Source organism: Mesocricetus auratus, unplaced genomic scaffold, assembly GCF_017639785.1.
Source record: "Mesocricetus auratus isolate SY011 unplaced genomic scaffold, BCM_Maur_2.0 Super-Scaffold_6730, whole genome shotgun sequence".
Taxonomy (NCBI): Eukaryota; Metazoa; Chordata; class Mammalia; order Rodentia; family Cricetidae; genus Mesocricetus; species Mesocricetus auratus.
This window is the reverse complement of record NW_024429184.1, coordinates 23587645-23612965: the sequence shown is the minus strand read 5'-3', so window position 1 is coordinate 23612965 and position 25321 is coordinate 23587645. Positions and strand designations below refer to the sequence as shown.

General features: G+C 40.8%; 2 protein-coding genes across 5 annotated transcripts in view; one reads left to right on the top strand and one right to left on the bottom strand.

Annotated features, from left to right (window-relative positions):
• Positions 1-8910, bottom strand: part of Orc3 (origin recognition complex subunit 3) — a 52849-nt gene extending 43939 nt beyond the window's left edge. The window contains exons 1-4 of one of the 2 annotated variants that reach the window (XM_040740358.1): positions 8836-8910; positions 5060-5114; positions 4354-4451; positions 2202-2346 (exon numbers count right to left, since the gene is read on the bottom strand). In XM_040740358.1, coding sequence (XP_040596292.1) covers positions 2202-2346; positions 4354-4451; positions 5060-5114; positions 8836-8859 — 322 coding nt within the window. In that variant the 5' untranslated portion in view covers positions 8860-8910. The remainder of the gene's footprint in view (positions 1-2201; positions 2347-4353; positions 4452-5059; positions 5115-8835) is intronic. The other variant, XM_040740361.1, reaches the window with a different exon arrangement.
• The window catches only part of Rars2 (arginyl-tRNA synthetase 2, mitochondrial), an 86046-nt gene continuing 69632 nt past the window's right edge, over positions 8908-25321 (top strand). For 2 of the 3 annotated variants that reach the window (XR_005874990.1, XM_040740402.1), the window contains exon 1: positions 22904-22959. Coding sequence is in view for 1 of the 3 variants with exons in the window: in XM_040740410.1 (XP_040596344.1) it covers positions 8970-9005; positions 10420-10499; positions 14191-14293; positions 16671-16754; positions 22065-22162; positions 22904-22959 (457 nt within the window). In the remaining 2 variants the exon portion in view is untranslated. Of the gene's footprint in view, positions 9006-10419; positions 10500-14190; positions 14294-16670; positions 16755-22064; positions 22163-22903; positions 22960-25321 lie in introns of those variants that run through there. The other variant, XM_040740410.1, reaches the window with a different exon arrangement.

Here is a 25321-nt window from a genome sequence, read left to right as displayed (position 1 = left end):
ACTAATCTTTTGCCACCAAATGAAACCTCTAGTGCCAGGAGTAAGTTAAATCTATGTGAGTCACTGCCCAAAGAGACACCATGGAAACTGTGTTTCAATGTTTGATTCCCAGGTGGACTGTTAAGGAAGGATTTGGAGGTGTGGCCTTATTGGAGGGGTGTGTTACTGGGGTCATGGTTTGATACTTAAAAATCCCACACCAGATCTAGTCTCTCTTGCTCTGACTCCTCCTTGCATCAGAATATGAGCTCTCAGTTTCTGCTCCATCATCACCTTGCCTGCTGGCGGCTATGCCCTCTGCCATGATGGTCATGTATTAACCCTAGAAAACTGTAAGCAAGCCCCTAATTAAATGCTTTCTTTATAAGCTGCTTGGTTGTGCTGCTTTTTCACAGCAGTAGAACAGTAACTAAGACAGAAACTCCCAAACAACTCAGGCTATTGCCAATGCCATTAGTTGCTCTACACAAACTTTCAGTAAGGCCCTATTGCTGAATACAACACTGAGGCACTACATGTTCTCAATGAACATGGAGAAGTCAAGCTGTTGCCAAACTAGACCGTTTACCCCTCCTGACTAGTGTTCGTGGTACTGAAGGTATTCTGCATACCACCAGAGGAGAAAGGACAAGCTACAAACCCTGGCTGCAACAGGAGCACAAATGCAAGAGTAATCAGCCACCATCTGATTGCATTTAAGGCCCACTTTACAAGATGGAGCCTGTGCCTGACACTGCTTCAGTGGCCAAGAACCTGAAACTAGATAGGCCATGGGCCTAGGGAAAACCAAAATATTAGTGTTCTGCTAAGGAAACACAACAATAAAATGACTCCTAATGAGATTTTGCTACACCCATGGATCAGTGCCTTGCTCACTCATCATGAGAGAAGTTTCCTCTGGCAGCAGAACTATTAGAGACCCAGACCACAACTGGACAACGTGCAGAGAACAAGCGATTTCAGAACACCCAGTACTAAATGGGACGTCTTCATCAAAATAGTTCCCTCAGGGCTCGGGGAACTAGGCAGAAGAGGCAGAAAGATTTTAAGAGCCAGAGGGGATGGATGACACCAAGAAAACAACGTCTTCATGACACAAGACTGACACACATATGAACTCAGAGACTGCTATGGTATATACAAGGCCTGTACAGGTTCAAGCCAGACGGGTTCCAGTGCTGAAAGATGGATGTGAACATGAGCCATGGGCTGCCATCTCTGACCAAGAAACTATGTGCAAGCAGTACCCACTTGCAAAGGGAAATTAAGTTTTCTCCAATAGAGTCTCACTGGGGATACTAACCACACTTAAGGACAGGTCCCAAGCCTAGCAGTAGATGGCGACTACTAAATGAATTCAATGGTATTTCTGCAAACTTATCTCATAGTGCTTGTGTTTGGCATTTTTTGTCTTACTGGTCTTTTGTGTATATGTTGTATTTTGAGTTTGTGGTTTTATGGGTTTTGCTTTTGTGTGTGTATGCTGTGTGTTGTGCTTTTGCTTTGTTTATTTATTTTGGCTTATTGGTTTTTTTTTTTTGTCTGTTTTCTAAAGAGAAAGAAAAGGCGAGGAGTTAGTTGGGTAGAGAGGATGTGGGAGGAGTTGATGAGAAGGGATACTGTGAACAGAATATATTACATTAAAAATATTCTCAATTAAAAGTATACAAAACTGAAAAATGCTGTTAATAAACCAGATATTTTTGTATTATCGAGAAACATAAGTATTTACTAAAAATTAGATGTTGATGAATAGTTTTAAAAATTATAAACTATAAGCTGGAAAGAATTTATAGAAAAATTATCCAAACCCTTCTCTAAGTAATCAATATTAATATAAGACAGTCTGAAATTGAGATATCAAGTGCAAGAAATAAAATAATTAGATAAATTTCAATGAAGATATGTTTTTAAAAAGGTACAAAAATATAAGACCTACTAACACACTGGTGTTTCATTACTGAATTAAAATTTCATTATTCTAAAACCACACATAAATAAGAAAAAAATAAAATACAGTTCTTTTAATCTAAATGTATCTGAATATATACTAAACTCATTGATTTACAATGTATAAAGTCAAATCATAGTTGTTTTAATTTGTAAGTTTTATAAGAACAAAATATTTTCCACTATTCTCATAACAAAACCAACTTTAAAAATATGCACAGGCATGCATGAATAAACCGATACATACATACCAAGAATAAGAGCAGCAGTTGGGATTTCTCTCAGTTTTATTTGACAGCCCCAGTTTCTTGAATTTTTCTGGAAATCAGAATGGGACTTTTGCAGAAAGTCAATTAGGTTACCAAATAGATTTTTATTTAATTCTTCCTGTAGTTGCTGCAATGAAAACAAAATTTCATGAATTATTAATAGCAGTAATCTGGTATTTGTTTCTTGGTGTCTTAGTTAGGGTTTCTATTGCTGTCAAGAGATACCAAGACCATGGCAACTCTTATAAAGGAAAATACTTAATTGGGGCTGGCTTATAGTTTCAGAGGTTTAGCCCACAATTATCATGGTTCAACATGGTGCTGGAGAAGTAGCCTAGTGTCCTGCATCTTTACTTGGATGCAACAGGAAGTGGTCCGAGATACTGAGCATGGCTTGAGCATATATAAAACCTCAAAGTCTGCTTCCATGGTGACAAATTTCCTCCAACAAGGCCATACCTACTCCAACAAAGCCACACCTCCCAAGAGTGCCACTCCTTTGGGGGACCATTTTCTTTCAAACCACCACTTCTGGCTCTTCCCTTTGAATGTTCAGTAATTTTAGTTGAGTGGCAACATGTTAACAGGGTAAAAGAACCCCACAAATGTATCAACATACAATGTACTGAAAAGGAATGGAAGGTGTAGAAACCCCACAAATGTATTCAGACACAATGTATTTCCAGAGAATAGAAGTGGAAAAAGCACACAAGTCCATTAACACACAATGAGCAGCACACAATGTATCAAATGTATTTCCAGAGAATAGAAGTGGAAAAGCACACAAGTCTATTAACACACAATGAGCAGCACACAATGTATCAAGAGGGAAGGATAGAAGAGCAAGAAGTGAAGCTTAAACTGCATTCTGGTGGTTTGGTTTTGTGAAACACGGTTTCTCTGTGTAACAGTTCTGGCTGTCCTGGAACTCGCTTTGTAAACCAGACTGGCCTGGAGTCACAGAGATCCACCTGAGTGCTGGGATTAAGGGTGTGAACCACCACTACCCAATGCATTCTGATATACAGAAAAAAAAAATTGTCAGTGGTGCTCCTAGGGTTGAGAGGGACAGGAGGAAGTTTAGGAGAGACAAGAATGGCAAGTAACAGAAATGTGAGAGTAAAACACACTAACAAAGATGGTTTCTCAGAGCCACCCTGTGTCTGCAACTTCTCAGAAGAACCATTGGAAATATACTCCAGCCATTTTGAGGTCAGGATCGCCCCAACCCTGGTAGAGATTGAGAGCTCTCTGGTAAACCAGGCATTGGTGGAGCATGCCTTTAATCCCAGCACTCGGGAGGCAGAGGCAGGTGGATCTCTGTGAGTTTGAGGCCAGCCTGGTCTACAGAGCAAGTTCCAGGATAGTCTCCAAAACAATACAGAGAAACCCTGTCTGGAAAACCCAAAAAGAGCTCTCTGGATCATGGCCACTTGGCTTCCCTGTTCTTCAGCTTGAACCTCAATATCTGTCTCTGGGTCTCTATTATTCATGCTATATCAATGAACAAAGTGAAGTGTAAAGTAATAACGATAGATGCGAAACAGTAAGAGACTAGAAAGTAGGTGGGCTAGAAAGATGGCTCAGTGGGTAAGAGTGCATGCTGTGTAAGCATAGGTCCTTAGTTAGAATTTCCAGTATCCACTTAAAAGCTGTGTGTACCTCTCATTAAAACAAAATGTATTGGTTAAGAGGAATAAGCTGTTGGCACTGGAGCTACTGACTTGCTGTACTGGAGATATCCATAGCCAGAGCATGTAGAAAGTTCTAGGCCAGCCTGAGCTAGCATTAACACCATGTCTCAATAACCCAAAACAAACAAAACACAGTGAAAACTGGATATAAGAACAAGTTTAGAAATCGCTTCCTTTCAGACTTGTATAACTTCTTCACTGAATTTAAGAGTGACTGTCACCATACTCAAGTTCTTTATCTTAGAAAATAGCATGTCCCAGTAACTGAGGTTATGTTTAAAATTTAGAACATAACACATTATTTTCTTTGAGGTACAACAATTGCATTGGTTATTTCTCGTTTTTCTATGCATACTCGCAAAAATCGTTAGAAATATGGGAGTAACAAATACAAGATTTACAGTATTTTCCTCAAGAAACGTAAAAAGGAAATTATTCACCTCTGTTTCAGATTTCATCCGTTGCCATAGCAAGCGATACGTTTCAAATCGCAGTTTACTGTCCTCAGACTCAAGTTTCTCATTATTAAAATAATCCTCTACAAAAACCAGAAAGTCAGTCAGTTTGTTTTTAACATAATAAAATTAAGAAAATATGTGTGGATACACAGCATGGTGGAGAGGTATCAAAACTAAATAAATCTTAAGTTATAACTGAAATCCAACATAAAAAATTGTATGTAAACACTTGCTTCACATTATGAAATGGTATCATAAAGCAATGGTTACACCACAGGGTCTAAAATCAGAGGATGGGTTCAGATCCTAGCTCTATGATACAGCAGAATACTGAGAAAGTTTTCTATTTTCTATGTATTCTTGTATACAGCAGTGGAAATAATACTACATTCCCCAAACTTTGCTGAGGGGATTAAAGGAACAAAAATGCTCAGAACAGCCCAGCACACAATAAATACTTTAAAATACTACTGAATTTATTATAATTACGTTGTTGGTGGTTTCAGATGTCACTGTATGGTATGTGTCTCGCATATATAATGAAGGAATTAATCCTTAATTTCCTTTAAACTATTTCTGGTAAGCTGAATCACCTCTAACATTAAGAAGTTTTGCTCATAATCACACTTAAGGTTTAAAAAGACCTAAGGGAACAAAAATCAACAAACTGGATGTTAAGATACCTTACCTATTGGCACAGAGATCTTTCTTTTCTTGAAGTCTGGTTTAAAAACAAAACAGCCCTATTTAAGAAAGAAAAAAGAAGAAGCACAAAGTCAGATTAGGCAAAGCAGACAAAAAGCAGACAAGTCTAATTACCCAGAAACTTTGTAACTAAGCAAAGTCTTTAAAAGGGAATTGGGGTGGAACAGATTTCTATCACTTTCTAAGAAATCAGAAGACTTCTCTTTGAAATACAGAGGGGGAGAAAGTCTTCAACAATTATACATTTCTTTCTCCTTAGTCCCATTGGTTGCTCTCACACTCTTTAGGACCGGCTGTAAGAGCTAGCTCAAATTTCATAAAATTTAGAAGGGAAATTTAAATTAAGATTAAATGCCAGGCAGTGGTGGCATACACCTTTAATCCCAGCATTTGGAAGGCAGAGGCAGGCAGATCTCTGAATTCAAGGTCTGCCTGGTCTACAGAGTGAGTTCCAGGACAGCCAGGGCTACACAGAGAAACTCTGCCTCAAATGAAGGAAGGAAGGAAGGAAGGAAGGAAGGAAGGAAGGAAGGAAGGAAGGAAGGAAGGAAGGAAGGAAGGTAATAGGAAAGGAAGGTTAAGTTAAAAACACTGATACTCTCCCATTCCAAAATGATTTCTTCTCTAATTAACTATAAGTATCTACAACCAGGATGTAAGTAGATAATTTTGGCTCTTGTTTCACTCAACATCTCTTTTTCAATTAATAAACTTTCTACTTATCCATTAGTTTTGCTCAAAACTCATTGTTCATCTCTGCAATCCCAGCACTTAGAAAGTTGAGGCAAGAGAATCACTGTGATTGATGCTAGCCTAATTTATATAGTGAACTCCAGGCCCCTGGCTATACAATAAACCAACTTTCAAAAAAAAAGAAGGAAAGAAGAAAACCAGGGCAGGTTTACACACTTGTAATCTTAGTGCTTATGGAGACAGAAGAACCAAGAGTTCAAATCATCTTCCCTTACATGAGTTTGTGGCAAGTCTAACTATGTAACCAAACCAAATCAAATTTGCATCTTTTACAGGGAACCTTCCTGGATTCTCTTGAGAGAAATGTTTCTCCCGAGATCTCAGGATTCAAACATCTTTGCTGTGTCTCCCTGATAGATTGTGAGTACATTTACAGCACAGATATTCTCCCGAGATCTCAGGATTCAAACATCTTTGCTGTGTCTCCCTGATAGATTGTGAGTACATTTACAGCACAGATATGTTATTTATAACCATCTCCTCAATGTTTATGATAGTACCAACAAACACATTAAGCAATCAGTACACAGAATGATTAAACACTTCTAGGTAATTTTCCTGGTAACTCTGTAGCCACATTAAGTTTCCTACTATTACATTTGACTACTATACTTGGCTCCTAAGTTTCTAGTTGTGGTGTATTCCACCAAAATGAATGTTAATTTCATGCATACTATAACAAGATTTCCATTTATAAGGAAAATGAAAGAATAAAAGAAGCGAAATATGACCAAAAAAATGGCATTTTAGGACTAGTGTTAGCTGTGTAAAACATAAAGTGGCTATGTGGATTACATGTTCCAAATTGAGTTGTAGTCTTATAACTGCAACTAGTGCCGGGCGTTGGTGGTGCACGCCATTAATCCCAGCACTCGGGAGGCAGAGGCAGGTGGATCTTCTGTGAGTTCGAGGCCGGGCTGGACCGACATCCTCCAAAACAATACAGAGAAACCCTGTCTCGTAAAATCAAAAACAAAAAACAAAAAACAAAAAAAAACAATATATATGTATATATTGAATATATATATGAATGAAAAGAAAAATAACAATACCTCATAGGTTTAAGGAGAAGAAAAACAAATGTAAAACGTTGGCAGTTCAATGAGTTGCTTAAAAGGTCTTATTTATTTAAGGTCTACTTCATAATCATCAACACAGCTATTTCTGTTAGATGGCAAAAAAAAAAGGTTTTTCTAATAAAAATTCCCATTTTCTACAAGTGTTACAAAAAGAGAGGTCTAGAGCTGCGGATACAGCTGGGCGGTAGGGCACTTGCTCCGAGTGCAGCTGCGGATACAGCTGGGCGGTAGGGCGCGCGCTCAGGGTGCACAAACTACAGAGTTATATCTACAAGCAGACAAGGAAACGAAGTTGTATGTGAATGGGACTAGAAGACAGGGTATCTAAAACATCTGGAACTTTGTGCCAAGGACAAATAAAAATACTAGTGCAGTAATATCTGTTTTTCTGCCATCAGTCAGACAGTCCTTTAATCCCAGCAAGGGGAGGAAGGGACAGCCGCTTTGGAAAGTGTCTCCATTTTGGTTGGAATGTGGCAATTTCTGTAACTGTAATTTGGCTTCTTGAAGTACGGTAACTTGTTTCTATATTCTTATCATCCCTGCTCCATACCCTCAGAAATGCCCCATAGGAAAAGTGTTAATCCATCACCTGAAATTCATGAACTGAGCACTCACTGACCACCTCAAGCAACCATGAATTTTTTTTATTTTTATTTTATTTTATTTTATTTTTTTGGTTTTTCGAGACAGGGTTTCTCTGTATTGTTTTGGAGGCTGTCCTGGAACTCGCTCTGTAGACCAGGCTGGCCTCGAACTCACAGAGATCCACCTGTCTCTGCCTCCCGAGTGCTGGGATTAAAGGCGTGCGCCACCAACGCCCGGCAGCAACCATGAATTGTAAGTCAAAACAGACAGACAGCATTTCAATCTCCCCCAGAAGCTTCACCCTGTGAATTGTGAAGGGACCCTCTCTGCCATGTGGGCCAAAATCCTCCTCACAACCTCTGCTGTGCTGTCTGTGATGTTAATATCACTTCTAATAAATCTCTTAAAGAAAAAAAAAAAAGACAATCCAGCTAGGTGTCCCCCTCGAACTCCAAACACAAAATCTTTCAGAACTTCTATTTTCAGTTCTATCAGACAGGCCATAGTAGCACAGTCCAGTAGAACTTTATTTAACTTAAATGTCAAACAGCAGCTTTGTTGTTCTACTGAAACATAGTTGGCAAACTTAATTCATCTTAATTCAAACGTAAATAGCCACGGGCCGCTAGGGGGCGATACAATCCTAGAGTTTCTCCTCTTATAAGCTACATTTTGATTTGCACTCCCTTGCCATCCAGGCGGTCCATGATTCCCCGACACAAACACTCATCTGAATTGCCTTTTTGTTCTCGCTTTTTCCTAAAGCTCCTTTCTCCACGTTCGTGTTATCCTGATTTTCCTATTTACTGTGCTACTCTATCTCTACATCCTAAGGGAAAGAACTTGTCATTCTGCTCTCCCACCCTCATGCTTTATATGCCCGCCACGACTCTCAGTTTTCAGGTCTTAGCCAAACTGTCAGTTTCCCCAAAAGCTTCGCGGGCTGGCCTCCTAGCACTCCTGGTCCGTCCCTCTTCTCTTAGAACTTTTCCCCTTGCTAATACGCCAATTCAAGATCAGCTGCTTATCCATATTTCTGAGTGCAGAGAGATTACTTTGTTTACGTTTGTATTTCGGTAATTACACGCACGGTAAGAACTCCTGCGGGGGAATAAGAAAGCGGGGAGCGGAGGCGGCCGCGGCACTCTCGGAAGCCGGCCCGCTTGCCTAGGTGCCCCGGCCAGTGGGCCAAAGCAAAGGTGGCCTCGAACCCGGACCTGGGCAGAGCCGCCCGAGTTCTGCTCTTCCCGGAGCCAGAGCCAATGCCCATCAAACCTCCGCCTCGCCGCGCCTGCCAAAGAAACATCGCGGGGCACGGGCAGGCGCCACCCCCACGTACCTTGGACACCGAGGAAGTGGCCATAATCCACGGCTCCTTGTGCCTGCGCACTGAACACTTCCGCGCGCCCTTGCGGAAGCAGAGGAGACTTCCGGCGCGGAGGCGGGGCGTGAGGAGGCGGGCGTCTGGTCGGCATGGCGTGCTGCTTTCGTAGGTCGATCGCCTGTCAGGTACTGTGGCGAGCCCGCGGGAGCCCGGGCTGCAGGGTGCAGCCTCTGCGGGCTCTGCCTTCTCCCCCAGCCGCGAAAGCACTGCGTGCTTCCCTGTCTTGACCTTCCCGTTCGTCATGCTTTTTACCTGGGAGGAATGTCTACTACGGGCCATGATTGGACCCTGGAGAAATGGATGTCCCTGGTTCATTTGTGGTCACTATTTGCTTTCACACAGCAACCTCGTAGTCTGCCTTTCTAAATGAAATACTTCGGAGCGTTGAATAAAGTCGATGATCATGAGTCATGCTAAGGTCTGGCGGTGGTGGCGCGCACCTTTAATCCTAGCTAGCACTCGGGAGGCAGAGGCAGGTGGATCCAGCCTGGTCTACAGAGGCAGTTCCATGACAGCTAGGGGCTGTTGCACAGAGAAACCCTGTCTCGAAGAACAGACAAAAAGTCATGCTGAGGGCCGTGAAGATGGCTCCTTGGGTAAAAGTGCCTGAGTTCGAATTTCCAGAGCCTATGTAGAAAAACCTGTGTGGCTAAGGAAGGCTGAAACCACAGTTCTGGGAGGTGGGGACGAACAGAGGGGCCCGGCTGCCTGGGTTTTGCTAGTGCTAGCACAGACTTAGGCCCAGTGTGACTGAGTTGTTTTAGACAATTCTGGAAGATGCTGCATGTGCTTCGTAGGCACTGCTTTAGTAATTAAACTCTAGTTTATAGCGATGACTTTAGTGTGGTGTGTGTGTGATTGTGTGTGTGTGTGTGTGTGTTCCTTCATATGGAGAGGCCAGAGGTTGGGTGTGTTTCTCTTAGTCACTGTCCACCTCGTTTTCTGAGGCAGATTTTCTTATGGAACTTGGAGTTGACCAAACAGTCAGCTAGGCTGGCTAGCCAGGGAGTCTGAGGTGTAATAGTGATTCTGGTGTTAGCTCAATTCACTGCACAGGACAGTCACAGTCAAAGACTGTCTAGGAAAGACAACAGACCAAAATGCAAAAACAAAACAAAAACCAGACAACTGAGAGAGAGAATGAAACAGTGGGTTATTTTGGTTTTTATTGAGGCAGGCTTCAGCCTCCAGAATAGAATGGAAGAGAAATCCAGAGTTGGGGAGTCTGTGGCTATTTGTGAGAGTGGTGTTGGGGGGGGGGGGGTGTTTCAAGGCTTCTCTAGTGCCTATGCGTGTCTCTCTGGCCCACCAGGAGGGTGACCCAGGCTGTTACCTACTAAGTGCTCAGTTAGGGAAGTGGTCTGATAGTTTTGTGTTTTCTGGGATATCAGAAAATTTGAATTACTGTCTACCTTTTTTAATATGGGTTTTACTTAGTATCACGTATTTGAGATTCACTTATGCTAAGTGCTTGTAACATTCCATTTACTCTGGAATAGATAGATCAACCATTTTGTCCTGTTCTGTTTTTACTTTTAGCTTTCCAGAGTATTGGCTCTCCCACCAGAAAGCTTGATCAAGTCAATATCTGCAGTTCCAGTTTCAAAAAAAAGAGTTAAGTATACCTGCAATGATCTGAAATGGTGAACTTGTTGGCAATCCAATTTTACTTAACTCTTCAATTTATAGAATAGTCCTTAAGTTACGATTCATTATATTCAACTTATTATGACTGGCATAAAATTGCAGCTCTAGGTGTTCTGTGTGAATGTGGTATTCCTTTGTTAATTACTTTCATGTTTGTTTTTGCTAGCAATAATGTCAGTCTTTAGGAAGCAGATTCTAATTTAATTATTTAATAATAGAAGAATGACAGTGGTTTTATAGAATTATTGAGGACTGTATAATCATCTGATGCTTGAATACTATTATACCATACTTTTCTGCCACTTTGGTTGTGTTGTTTTTGTTTGAGTTTTTATTTGAAGATTCCCAAGTGATAGAGAACTGTTGTTTAAGGCTATATAAACGCTATATTGTTTTCCTAGATGCAGAGAAAGGTCTCGCTCCCATACCTTTTCACTTTTTTTTTTTTTTTTTTTTTTTTTTTTGGTTTTTTCGAGACAGGGTTTCTCTGTGGCTTTGGAGGCTGGCCTGGAACTTGCTCTGTAGACCAGGCTGGCTTCGAACTCACAGAGATCCACCTGCCTCTGCCTCCCGAGTGCTGGGATTAAAGGCGTGCGCCACCAACGCCCGGCTCCATACCTTTTCACTTTCATTTTTACTGATTCTGTTTCCATTAGGGAAATTTTGTGCAGGCTCTGGTAAAGGGTTTAAATGTGTACAATGGTAGTCTCTCTAAACAAAATAATTGTTTGGAAAAAAAAATCCCCACTGCTGTAGAATCAGGAATCTCATTGTGCCTTCCTGATTGCACCAAGAACAGGAACGTTAGAGATTTACTAGCCACACCTGATCCCAAGGATGAAATGCCTACAATTCAGACCCGGAGCCTGAGGCCACTAAGGGCAGGAGTTCAGTTTTTTGTTTTTTTGTTTTTGGTTTTTGTTTTTTTGTTTGTTTGTTTTGGTTTTTTTTTTTTTTTCCGAGACAGGGTTTCTCTGTGGCTTTGGAGGCTGTCCTGGAACTCACTTTGTAGACCAGGCTGGCCTCGAACTCACAGAGATCCGCCTGCCTCTGCCTTCCGAGTGCTGGGATTAAAGGCGTGTGCCACTAACACCCGGCTTGGAGTTCAGTTAATACTGAGAAATTGGAATGGTTTGGTTCCCTTTGGGGAGTGTATGAAGGGAACATACCCATATAGTAAGACTAAGACACAAAGGGACACATTTAGGGAACAGCTCAGTGCTTATCCCCTTTAAGAAATGAAAATTGCTCTTAAATTGTTGTGTAGTGTCTGGTCCCCAGAAGTCCTTTCCCCTAGTTCAGGCATTTGGATAAATACCTACATTCCCTGGGGGGTGTGGATGGGGCTTAAGGGAAGTTCCTGCTTGCTAAAGCAGTTTTTCTTATCTCTGGCTAGAGGAATTTGTGGCTCTTTCATTAACATATGACTGGTGCCTATTGCCAAGGTCAATGCAAATTCCTCAACCCCTGACCTCAAGCCACACCCCACCTCTCCTGCGCCTTTTCTCCCATTTAATACTACGTGCAACTATAGGTTATAGTAAGTCTTTTTTTTTCAGTGAGCACACCATCAGTCACCCTAATTCACCTAATTCATTCATTGTGTCTGTTCTGTCCCCCATACTGTACATCCTGTGTCATCACACCCAGCCCCCCTATTCCACGCATCCTCTTTGGACCTGCACCCCTGCCAAAGCAGGTCTCCGGTTGACTGCATGTATTTTAATCAGATTCTTTCTCCTACTGAAAGACCCCTACCCAGGACCCCCTAGGAAAAGAAAAGCAAGGCCAGGCCATTGCCTAATGAAAGAAACCCAGACCAGGTGTCTCACCCTCAAAACAGGATGTCTGTGATCACTATAGCAGTCATGGGACCCGGATAATAATTGCTGAAGCGTGCTGGGAACTTTCATATGACAATACCAGGACACCTAGTCCTTGGCAACTACCCTTGCCCCCAGTTGTGTCTATGATCACCATAGTAGTCATGGGACCCGGATAATAATTGCTGAAGCATGCCGGGGTCTTTCATAAAGTAATACCAGGAAACTTAGTCCGTGGGAACTACCCCTGCCCCCAAGATGAGCCAATGAAATGCCTGTTACTTATGTAACCATTAAAACTCTATAAATATTGTACTCCCTGCAAGCCCGGGATGCTCTGCACCCGAGTTGCAGCAGCATCCGCAGGCGCCTGTGTACTCAATAAATCACCTCTTGCATTTGCAGCCAGTGGTCTGGCCACGGTTCTTGGGCAGAGGGTTCGGTTCAGTGCCCGGCGCTTTGATGCCAAGGTCTTTCACTACCCAACTGCCCCCATTTCCCTACCAGCCCAGCTTCCTGTTCTTTCCTCATCTCTCTAAAAAATAAAAATTAAAAATTAAACAAAAAGCAAAACAAACAAAATCCCAGTAAGACTAAAGGTGCCAAATGGAAATTGAAGACCCACAAAAAAAAATCCTAGGAGTTTGTTTTGTGTTGGCCAACTACTCCTGGGCACGGGACTACTCTGTATGTGGTTGATGTCTCCAGGGACACTCCATTGGCGAAACTGCATTTCCCTTTCCCAGCAGGCATCGGTTGCACATAACTCCTTGCCTAGGGTTGGTTATTTTGTGCCCACCTCCCAGAAAGCTTCTCAATGGTCATTAGAGTTTTTATAATGTGATGTTAATAGAAGCCATACAGGAATTTTTAGGCATTTCTCTGAATGTGATACGTGACTTGAAGGAAGTTACTTGTGCATTTACAGCGTATATTCTTTTTTTTTGTTTTGTTTTTGGTTTTTGGGTTTTTTTTGTTTTTACGAGACAGGGTATCTCTGTATTGTTTTGGAGGCTGTCGGTCCAGCCCGGCCTCGAACTCACAGAGATCCGCCTGCCTCTGCCTCCCGAGTGCTGGGAATAAAGGCATGCGCCACCACCGCCCGGCCTACAGTGTATATTCTTTTAAGTGAATGACACATGGCTAGACAAACAATGATATACCTCACTTAACTCTCTTTTGTGGTCTTCCATTGAACATCAGACGATGTCAGTATATGTAGTTATGTGGTTACTTGTACATTAATTAAAAGTAGTGTGTAACTTGAATTATCACAGCTACAGAAAAATCTGTAGAGACCACATGATGAGCCACTCTCAGTTCTAAACTGTCAAGCCTTTCTTCCAAATCCAAGGGCTTTTTTGTCTTATTGTTTATTTTTTAACTTGTAAGGTAGAGGTAATTTGATTTAGTCTTGTTTTGTTTTTCTCAATGAGACTGTAAATACTGTTGTAGTGACTGGATATATGTCTTTGATCCATTAATCTCCTTATTTGCAAATAGCTTCTGTCATCATGTAAATGATTGTTCCTTCAGCTGGTTACACTGAGGTTTTTAATAGTTTAACCATGGTTTAGTAAAAGTACAGATAGCTGTGTCTGTGTCTAGTGAACAAGTGAATGTTATAAAAAAGCATACTCTTGTCGTGTTGAAACTTAAACCAGAACCCTTTAAAATGTTTTTGTTCTTGCTATTTGAATAGTTATAAACAAGGTAAGATACAAAAAAATTCTAAAATAAGCATTTTGGAAGTTTGATGCTCATAATCCATGGTGATTAGTCTTTGTTAGACACGTAACGTTTTTTATGACAACTTTTCCGTCTCAATGTTCACCTTTAGAGAAGTGGCAGATTTCCAGCTTTCGGTGGATTCCCTGCTAGAAGACAGCAATCACAAGTCACAGCTAGATACTCAAGATCAAGCCAGGAGACTGGCAGAGAAGGTATTTTATCTCGGCCTTACAGTAGCGTTAAAGGAGAGCAGAGCTCAGCTTCATGGACTCAATAGTGCTTCTTTGTTCAAGGCGACTTAGAGAACGTCGCCGTTCCCTTCAGCTGTGTGCTGTGAGGTTTTGCTGATTCTTCAGATGAGCCGTGAAGAATTCCTTTTGTACTTTACTTTCTGTTGCTGTGGTAAACATCACCAAAAGTGACTTGGGGAGGAAAGGGTTTATTTGCCTGGGCAACAGTCAGTCAGGAGGGATGTCAAGCTCGGGCCTTATGAACTGAGGCTCAAACCTTGAACACGTGCTGCCCTGCTTGTGGGGTTTTCTCTCTTGCTTGGCTTGCCTATCAGGCCCATTTACCCAGGAAGGGCACTGTCTGCAGTGGGCTGGGCCCTCCCACAGCAGCCGTCAATCAAGCGAATTTGTCACAAACGCCATGGGACAACCAGGGCAATCTGATTGAGGATTCTTCAGTGAGGGTCCTTTCTCCCAGGTGACTGGGTTATGTCAGGTTGATAATGAAAACTGATTAGCACATATCCTGAGCTAACATTGTTTAGTTGGTCTTTTGTTTTTTTTATTGGCCACAGGACTGAAGTGTTAAGTTATAGGTGAAACTGTATAAACTTTTTTTATGTGGAAGGTTTATTGGGGGGAAGGTAAGGGCACAAGAGAAGGGGAGACAGAAAGAGATAGACTGAAAAGAAAGGGAGAGACAGACAGAGCTGCCTTCTCAGAGCAAAGAGAAAAGAAGCAAAACTGTATAAAAAATTTTTGTTCGGAGACAGAGTTTCTATGTGGCTTTGGAGGCTGTCCTGGAACGCACTCGGTAGACCAGGCTGGCCTTGAACTCACAGAGATCCGCCTGCCTCTGCCTCCCGAGTGCTGGGATTAAAGGCGTGTGCCACCAACGCACAGCGAAACTGTATAAACTTTAAAGACAGATTTATTTATTCCCCTGCAAGTGGAGTTAAGATGAATGCTAGGGAAGGAACAGAGCCCAGGTCCTCTGAAAGGGCAGCCAGAGAGTGCTCTAACATCTGACAGTCTCCCGGGGCTCCTTCCAGAGCAGCCAGAGAGTGCTCTAACATCTGACAGTCTCCTGGGGCTCCTTCCAGGGCAGCCAGAGAGTGCTCTAACATCTGACAGTCTCCCGGGGCTCCTTCCAGGGCAGCCAGTGAGTGCTCTAACATCTGACAGTCTCCCCGGCCCCTGGGTAAACATTTGAATCCAGGAAACAAACTGTTGTATTAGAGCAGTAGGTTGCAATTTTTTGAAATGAGCTTCTGAGAAGAGCATTAAAATATGAGCAGAAATAATGTATATGGAATGATCACAAAGAAGTCGTAGTTAGATGATTTAATAAACTCTTTGTATTTCTAAGCTCTTTCTTAACGGTCTAGTAAAACAGAGGAATTGGAAAGATTATTGTTAGCTTCAAACCCTCACACAAAGTATGTTAGTTGTTTATATGTTTTTAAATTTTTATTAATAGGGTTATATGTTGCTCAAAGATGATCTCAAGGAACTGAAAAAATTGAAACAGTGAAAATTATTACTGGAAAAAATGTCTAACTAAAAAATGACTGCTAAAGGAGCTTTGGTAACAGAGTAGTAGTTATTTGATAACAAGATCACCTCTATTTTTTTTTATTAGTAAGTACATACCTGATGTAAAATTCTGACGCCAGGAGTAGAATTAACCTAATTAAAATATTTAACCTCTCCATGTCTTTTAAGTTCTCAGAAATAAAGACTGGTTGCTTTGCAGTGACTGCAGTCTGTTTGTTTGTTTGTTTGTTTATTTCCAGACAGAGTTTCTTGAGACTGTCCTGGAACTTGTTCAGTAGACCAGGCTGGCCTCAAACTCACAGAGATCCGCCTGTCTCTGCCTCCCAAGTGCTGGGATTAAAGGTGAACACCAACACCACCCTTCGACAGCAGGCATCTTTAGTTTCATAAATCTATCAGAGGGTTTGAATGGATACCTGAAGAGAAAATAGATACTTTAAGAGGCCAATCTGTGTTTGTGCAAGGGCTTTAGCAGTAGTCCTGACTCAGTGACCTATTTGTAGCTATCATGAAAGATGAATAAGATAAAGTGCTCACTGTATGATAGATGAGGAAATTTGAAGTGAAGGAAGGAGAAAAATGAGAGACTGGATAGCACTCTAGTGAGAAAAAAGGAAAGAAATTGTGTTTGTGTAAATAGGATTTAGAACAGAAGACACTGGCTAAGACCCTGGTCCAGCTAAAAAGCCTGAGAACTGATTCACCTGCTGTCTTGTAAGCCAGTTTCATGATGTCAGAACTGTCTGTCTCATTAGGTCTATTCTATAATATAGCTTGCTTTACGTGATTTGTTATTTTTCAGCTTAAATGTGATACAGTGGTGACTGCCATCAGTGCTGGCCCGGGGACCCTGAACTTCAAAATAAACAGAGAAGTGTTGACAAAGGTAACAGTGGGTTATGTCTGGTCTTTGTGCTTTCCTGCTGGGCTAGCCACACTCATCTCCCAGCTCTTGAACTTGACCTGCTACCTCCAAATTTGTGCCCATGATTGATTCCTCAGTCTGGAGTGCGGTATTAATTAATCTTTTTCTTATTTTGATACTTGCAGTGTTCAAATCCAGGCCTTTCAATATGCTTAAGCAAGGGCTCTACCACTGAATTACTTCCCTAGCCCTTGATAGTCGTTTACTGATCTTTTCACTACGGGCTGTCACAGCACTGAATCTCTTCCTTGCAGAAATTACCTTGCACGTCAGAGTACAGGTGACCCTAGATAAGTGACTGTATGGAACCCCTAAGTCAAACTCATCTTGACCAAACTTTTCATTTAGAATGCATGCTTTGGCCTATCTTTTAAAAAGAAATGTAGCCTACAATTGGGGTGCTGAGGCTTAGTAAATATGGCAGTCTTGAATTGAAAATAATTACAAGGTCAGAAGTTCTCTGAATACAAATCTGCCTATGGATTGTTTAGTGTCAGGCATTTCCTCACTAGTCCTGGGATTCTTCTCAACCGTTAGTGCTTTTTTTAGATCGTAGGGATTTTATTTTCTTTAGCCATCTTCATTCTGAAGTAAACCAACTAACCAAAGTCTACCGGCAGACAGGACTTTATTTTGAGCTTGTTAAAATAGTGCCTACAACCTGTTGGTGTCCTCATCTCCCGGACCCCATGCCAAAGCCAGCCTCAAGGTCAGCGTTCTCTTGATGTCATCACGTGGCAATTTAGAAGCCACTGAGTTACTTGTTTACCCTTTGTAGTATTTTCCCAGTCATTTGGAAGTGGAAATGGATCTCGCCAAATGTGCCTTTCATACCTCGAACCCTCAATAGCAGTGTTTTCCTCCTTTGGTTTTTCCTTCTACTGGGGGAAAGAAGTAGAATTAAATCACCTTTAATGCTACTTTAGTGAAAGAAAGAATGTTTACACCTACAGGGAAAATATATGTTTATATAATAACTTAAAATTTCTGTGGCCCTGAATTGTATACTTTTTTTTTCAATTAAGAAACTGTAGTAAAATAGCTTAGAGATGTCCAGATGGATTAGTTACTACAAATATTCCATGGCCTAGTGAGGTGGCCTATCTGTAACAGCACACGGAACTCTTACTTTCTTACCATAGTTACACTTGTCAGAAGCTTGAAACCATTTGTAGGATAATCCATACTGTAACCCTTAGTGATACTTAATTCATTTAAGAGGGAGAAAAGATGGTTTACATCAACTTTTGTGTTTCCTAAAAATACAGACAAAAACCTTATTTTCTTTGGTATATCTGAAAATCCGTGGTGAATAAAATCACGTTTTTTATTTGCAAATCCTACTTCGCATGCTTTCCCAAGAGGAGGAGGAGGAGCTGTTTTGTGATTTCACTAAATAAGTTTTGTACGTAGGTAGTGAATACTTCCAAGCCATGTTTAGGTTTTAGCTAACCATAGAAATCATGAATGATTTTAATACTGAAGAGTTGGCAAGTAGTAAATCCCTTATGACTCTGCTGACAGGCATAAGGAAACAGTCACCAGTAGAGCTAAAAAAAAGAAAGGCCATAGTCATCCACAGAGAAGAATGATGACAGACCAGCCAAAAGTGCCACCCAATCAGAGCATCTGTTGCTTTCCCCAACCGTCAAAACTGGGAATGTAGAAGACTTCATTTCTGGTTAAAACCCTGTATGCAGCAGTATTTGTATGAGTTTAGCTTACATTTAAACATGCACATTGGTAAATATATTAGACTTTATGACTTTATCTATTAGAGTATGATAGAACAATAGTACCGCCTTTACATTTTGTAGTTAAAATCTACATTTGTAATGGATAGCTGCTAGCAAAGGGAAACTTCGAGTCCTTTAAAGATGTAAACCCTGGTAGGTTGAACATGCTGCGCTGGATGGCCACACACCACCGAGAATGCAGGCAGCATTAGTGAGACTCGGGCTTAAAGAGGCTAAGCAGTGAGTCAGGTCTCACTGTGTAGCCTAGGCTATCCAGTAACCCGGGATCTTTCTTCCTTTTCTGAATTGAATTCTTCCTTCTGAATTGCTGGGGTTACAATCATGCACCGTCTGCCTTAGCTCATTCCTTGACTATATTAACTAATTCTTGATAATAAAACTCTAACCCTATACTGCATTTTTAAAGTCCTAGATGAGGTTGGCAATGCATATCCAACTTTAGAGTAAAAGCCTTGTTGTTCTTGCAAAGAACCCAGGTTCACTTCCTAGCACCCACACTGTGACTCATGGCCATCAGTGGTGGTCGTTCCCAGGGGTCCTCCCTCCTCTTCTAACCTTTGCAGGCACCATGTGGTTCTTGTATATGCTTCAAACCCCCATACAAATAAAAAAATTAAAAATACACATAAATAAGAGAATCTTTTAAAAACAAATTGAGTGCATTGTAACCTGCACAAAAATAATTTATGAATTTTGTGAACTACACTGTAGTTCTGTGTTAATAAGTAGAAATTGACCTAGAGTACACTATAGAAGTTTCTGTCAGTTTTTATCTTCTACCTGTACAGCCAACAGGCATTTAATTACGTTATTTGTTCACTAGCTCTCCTTGGGGTCTTTAGTTAGTACAGAAGCAGCAACAACATGCATGCAGTAACTAATTAATACACTCGCTTGACTGGGAGAATTTCTGCTATTTGACTTCATATCTCCTGTATCTCAGGCTGGACTTGAACTGGAGAAGTAGCCAGTGATGAAATTGAACATCTGATCTTCTTATTTCCACCTCCTGAGTGCCTAGTTTATAGGCATATACCACCACACCAAATTTATGCTATGCTAGGGTTGGAACACAAAGATTTGTCCTAGCGAAAAATAGAGAAAGAGTGTAAAAAAAGAGATACCTGAATAGAGGGAGCCATTATAGGTTTAAAGAGATATCTGGCACTAGGGAAATGTCCAGGGATCTACAAGGATGACCCCAGCAAAGAATCTAAGCAACAGTGTTGAGGTTAACTTGAATGCCCTTCCTCGGTAATGAGATTGATGACTACCTTAAATTGTTATGTCCTCTTTTTCGCCATCTACCTGGGTCCCTTCACCACTTCAGCCCCCAAATAACACACAAGACACTTTATTAATTATAAATCTGTTTGTCGGTGACTAGGATTTCTTATTAGCTAACTCTGTCTTAAATATTAATCTATAACTACTAATATTTCTACTTGGTCTTATCTTACCGAGAACACCAGACTCATGTGTCCTCTCCTCCTGGGATCATATGGCAACTTCTCTCTTACTACACTTCCCAGAGTCCTCCTTGCCTCCTAGTCCCACCTGTCTTGCTTCTCTATTGGCCAACAGTGTTTTATTCATCAACCAGTAAGAGAAACATGCACAGAAGACTTCCCCATCATCTCCTCTTTTCTGTCTAAATAAAAAGAAAGGTCTTAACTTTAACATAGTCAAATTATATGTAACAAAACAGTTATTAAGCAAGAATTAAAATTACAGTATTTAATCCAATAACATTTAGCAAGATTTTAAAAAAATATTTTATCTATCCTATCTTTGTGAGTTTAAAGTCTTATATGTAACTTATCTTTTGTCATAACTAAGGAAAACTATAACCATGATTATCTGTCTTCAACTCCATCAAAGACCACAGAAGGATAAAATATAAACTCTAGAAATGACAGCGACAACTTGCTGCCTCTTCAGTCACCTGAAGTTCTTCCGTAATGTTCCATCTTCAGCCCATAGGCCATAGTGTGTCTGGCAGACTCCTCAGTAAAGCAGGAAACTTTAAACTGTCCACCCTTACTGGCAGTTTGTCAGTCACTTTTCTCTGTGTCCTGTAGGACTTCTGGCAGATTCTTCCATGAAGCAGGAACCCTGTAGCAATGTCCATCTAGCTTTAATAGTCTCTTTCCTATGAGTCCTGCATGTCCAGTTCATACATCAACAGTCTAACAGTTCAGACAAGAGCAGTTTCTTGCCCAAATGACTAGTCTTGCCATATTGGAAGCAAACTCCATAATGAGTTTCTTTGATGTCTATATTCCCCTTTGACACAGTTGGTGTTGCCAGGAGCAGTTGTGTCTCACTGTCAAGAAAAACCCTAAATCGTTTTAAATTCCATATTCTGTGGATCTTTGAGAGTTTTCGACAATGTCTATCTAATTGAAATATATCTCTATATATCTAGAAAACATAACTACCCTAACTATAAGAGGCTGCCTTAAATGTCCTTCCTCTGTAATGAGGTTGATGACTACCTTAAATGCCATCCTAGAGCCTTCACCCAGTAGCTGATGAAAGCAGAAGCAGAGATTCACAGCTAAGCACTGAGCTGCACTCCTGGAATCCAGTTGTAGAGAGGGAGGAGTGATGAGCAAAGGGGTCAAGACCATGCTGGGGAAACCACAGAAACAGCTGAGCTGAGCTAGTGGGAGTGCATAGACCCCAGTCTGAGAGCTGGGAACCAGCATAGGTCCAAACCAGGCCCCCTGAACGTTGGGAGACCAGGGCAGTCTATGGGACCTCTGGCAGTGGAACCAGTATTTATCCCTAGTGCAGGAATGGACTTTGGGAAGCCATTTCCTATGGAGGGTTACTATCTCAGCCTAGACACATGGGGGAGGGTCTAGGTCCTGCCCCAAATGATGTGACAGGCCTCACCCTCCTTGGAGAGTGGATGGGGGTTGGCATGGAGGATTGGTGGGGGGCATGGGAGGACAGGAGGGAGAGGGAACTGGGATCGATATGTAAAATAAGATTGTTTTTAATTTAAATTAAATTTTAAAAAAATACTGAAAAAATAAGATTTGTCCAGGAAAAGAAAGCACTGTTAGCAACTGAGCTATTTTGACCTTAGGAAAATTAACCTCCATGCTTTTCCTTACTTGTTTGTGAGCATGTCTCTGAAGCTGTTGTGAAGATGAATTGAGTTAATATGCATAAAATCCTTGTCCCACTCTTTGTAACGTAGTCTGCACTCAATAACTGACCAGATACTGTTCTGGCTGTGGTATTACTATTTTCGTGGAACTTTTGGCAGTTAATGTAACCTCACATCACAAACTTCCTGATCTCTAAGCATCATCAATTGTTACTGTAATATTGAATATTTACATTATTATTATCTCATGTTTTAAGTGCTCTCAGAGGAATTGGCAACAAGTGATGTTGATTCTAGAGGTGTTATTGCTGACAATGCTGTAAAATGCAGTAGTTAAGAACATTGACTTTTTTTTTTTTGATATCACCAAGCCCCCACCCCTTCTGTTTTTAGGCAGTGCTTCAGCAAGTAACTGAAGACGGCTCAAAATATGGGTTAAAAAGTGAGCTTTTCTCGGGTCTTCCCCAGAAGAGGATTGTGGTAGAATTCAGGTGAGTGACTATTCCTCTTATGTGCTGATTAATCCAGCTGCCAAGACAGAGAGGACCACACCAGTGACTGGATTTTCATTATATTACACAATGGAAGTAAGGTATCCAATTGTAATCTCATCGTAGCTACTTTGGTTACTAAAGGATTTGAGTTTGTCTTTTCTGTTTCATCGGATTCCCTTCTTAGTAGGAGCATGGTTCAGGAAAATGTCAGATTAATGATTTCAAGGAACATTTTGTCAGATTGTCAGTTCTGTCAGTAAACACCGTTTCCTGCTGGGCCATCTCCCCTGAACTTTTATCTTCCTGCTCTTTTTTTTTTTTTTTGGTTTTTTCGAGACAGGGTTTCTCTGTGGCTTTGGAGGCTGTCCTGGTACTCGCTCTGTAGACCAGGCTGGCCTCGAACTCACAGAGATCCGCCTGCCTCTGCCTCTCAAGTGCTGGGATTAAAGGCGTGTGCCACCAACGCCCGGCATCTTCCTGCTCTTAAAATAATTTGTTTCATAAGTGTGCCATTTCTGAGTATCACACTAGCTTATGGATCACAGGATCAATCATTATTGGTCAATGATAAGTGAGTCCAAATTCTAACTTATCCTTGCAGTTACTTTGATGTCTAATTTACATTTTTCCTGACTTGTCAAAACCCTGCTCCCTAATTATGTCAACTGAGAAAGTCATTATCTAGCCCATGTTCAAAAATTTTATTATTGGAATAAAATATTCTTGCACTTCTTGCAGTTCACCTAATGTTGCAAAAAAATTTCATGTTGGACATTTGCGCTCCACCATCATAGGTAAGTATTCCCTTTAACAGAAAATACTAAATATATCTAAGGGCATGTATATGATAATGCAGTGTAATGGCTCAGAGTTTAAATGAAAAGGAAAGAAAAGAAAGCTCCCCAAAATGTACATTTACATGAGCATAATGCTAAGTAAATGTTATTGAATAATTGTACAGGTTTAAAAACAAAATTTATTTCAAAAGGTAAAGACTCTGAAATCAGTTTTCATTAGTATGTATGTTTTAATTTTAACTGTTATGCATACAGAAAACTGAAAGAGGCAAATAAAAAATAGTCAAATTATTGACAGAAATCTTTCAGATTTTTTTGTTCCTATATTTCTTTGTTTTAGATACATTTGTTCTCAGTAGTTAACTATAATTTTCAAACCTGGAAACTAAAATTTCTAATAGGAATTATTTACTTTAGGAATACTAAAACTTTTCATAGTTGTAAAGCTTCAGTGTATAATAAGTTTTTTTAAGTGTGTGTGTGTGTGTGTGTGTGTGTGTAAGCTGCCTACAGGGTCCAGACACTGGTATCAGATCCCCTGGAGTAGGAGTTATAGGTCATAACTACCCAACATGGGTGTGGAGAACTGAACTCTAGTGCTCTCAAGAGCAGCCAGCATAGCAAATATTCTTAACCACTGAGCCATTTCAAGTTCTGCCCTGCATTTATTTAAAATAGTTGGCAGTTCTTCAATTCCAAACTCAACTTAAAAATTGGACAAATTAGTACGAGTGACAAATTATTATTGAAATAAGAAAGAAAGCTTTGATTGTTACAAAGTCCTTGAACCCTTTAATCCCAGCACTTGGGAGGCAGAGGCAGGTGGATCTCTGTGAGTTCGAGGCCAACCTGGTCTACAGAGCAGGTTCCAGGAGAGCCTCCAAAACAATACAGAAAAACCCTGTCTCAAAAAACCAAAAAAAAAACAAAAAACAAAAAACAAAAACAAAGTCCTTGAGCAGTATTTCTTTTTTTTTTTTAAGATTTATTTATTATGTAGCTTTTTTTGCCTGCATGTATGTTTGTAACCAGAAGAGGGCACCAGATCTCATTACGGATGGTTGTGAGCCACCATTTGGTTGCTGGGAATTGAACTCAGAACCTCTGGAGGAGCAGCCAGCGCTCTTAACCTCTGAGCCATCTCTCCAGCCCCTTGAGCAGTATTTCATAGGAAGAAATGACAGGGCTTAACCAAAAGTGTCTAAGAAATAAATACATCATATAATGAAGTCTACATTGAGTTGAGTCAAAAATGTAAGAGAAATGGATAAGTAGGACATAATAAAGTAATCACTCTATCCAGAAAGTGATTTTGATGAGGAAGAGAGAATATTTATTGAAATTTAGTGAACTAAGTGTTTATATGTGTTATCTCATTGGTCTGTGCAGTCCAGAGTCCAGAAAATATTCAATAGCCATAGTTTTGGTTTTGAATGAGTGTGTTTGTTTATTAAGTATATAGCAAGTAAAAGAATAAGCAGTAAGGCAGAGAAAAGACAAAGTGAGTACAGAGATGGAGAGAGAAAGCATAAAATCAAAATATGGTCAAATCAGGTGCTAAACGCATTCAGCAGAAACCAACCAGGAAACCCTTTTGAGACAGCTGACTAGTAGAGTTCCCACCTGAGAGAGTCTCCTCAAGTGAGAGTTCCAAGTGTAGCAGCAAACAGCGCCAGCCAGAGGTCACATCGAAGCCGACTTCAGCTGAACCAGTGTGGGAGATTGAAGCAGTCAGCTGAGTTTCCTATAGCTGAACCTCCAGCTTCTCCTCCCGATTCTAAGTGCCTTTGTGTCACAGGATAACTCTCTGCTGGAAATGATTTATCTTCCTGATCTTTGCAAGGATCTTTGCCACTCTTTCCTCCATGTTACAGAGTTAGGCGGACCAACCCATTCTCAATCAAAAGGCCAACATGCTTGGGTCTGAAGTGGGGATGGAGACAGCTCAGTGAGTTTGAATAGCATGGGACAATTTACTAATATAGTGTTTATTTTTCCATTCAGTGTCACAACAGCCCTGCTATTAACTAAGATTTTTTTGTTTGTTTGGTTTGGTTTTTTCTGAGACAGGCTGTCCTAGAACTAGCTTTTATAGACCAGGCTGGTCTCAAACTCACAGAGATCCACCTGCTCTGCCTCCTGAGTGCTGGGATTAAATGCATGCGCCACCAACGCCTGGCTTAACTAAGATTTATGAGGAAGAAATTCAGACATAGAAGTAACTTTCCCAAGATCACCCGGATAAAGTATTTGTGGCTGGGACCTGAAGTAGTCCAATTCCGAGCCATCCACATATGTTCAGGTGTACTTGTGAGCTGACAGTGTACTAAGAAAAACAGATACACAATGTTAGTAACAG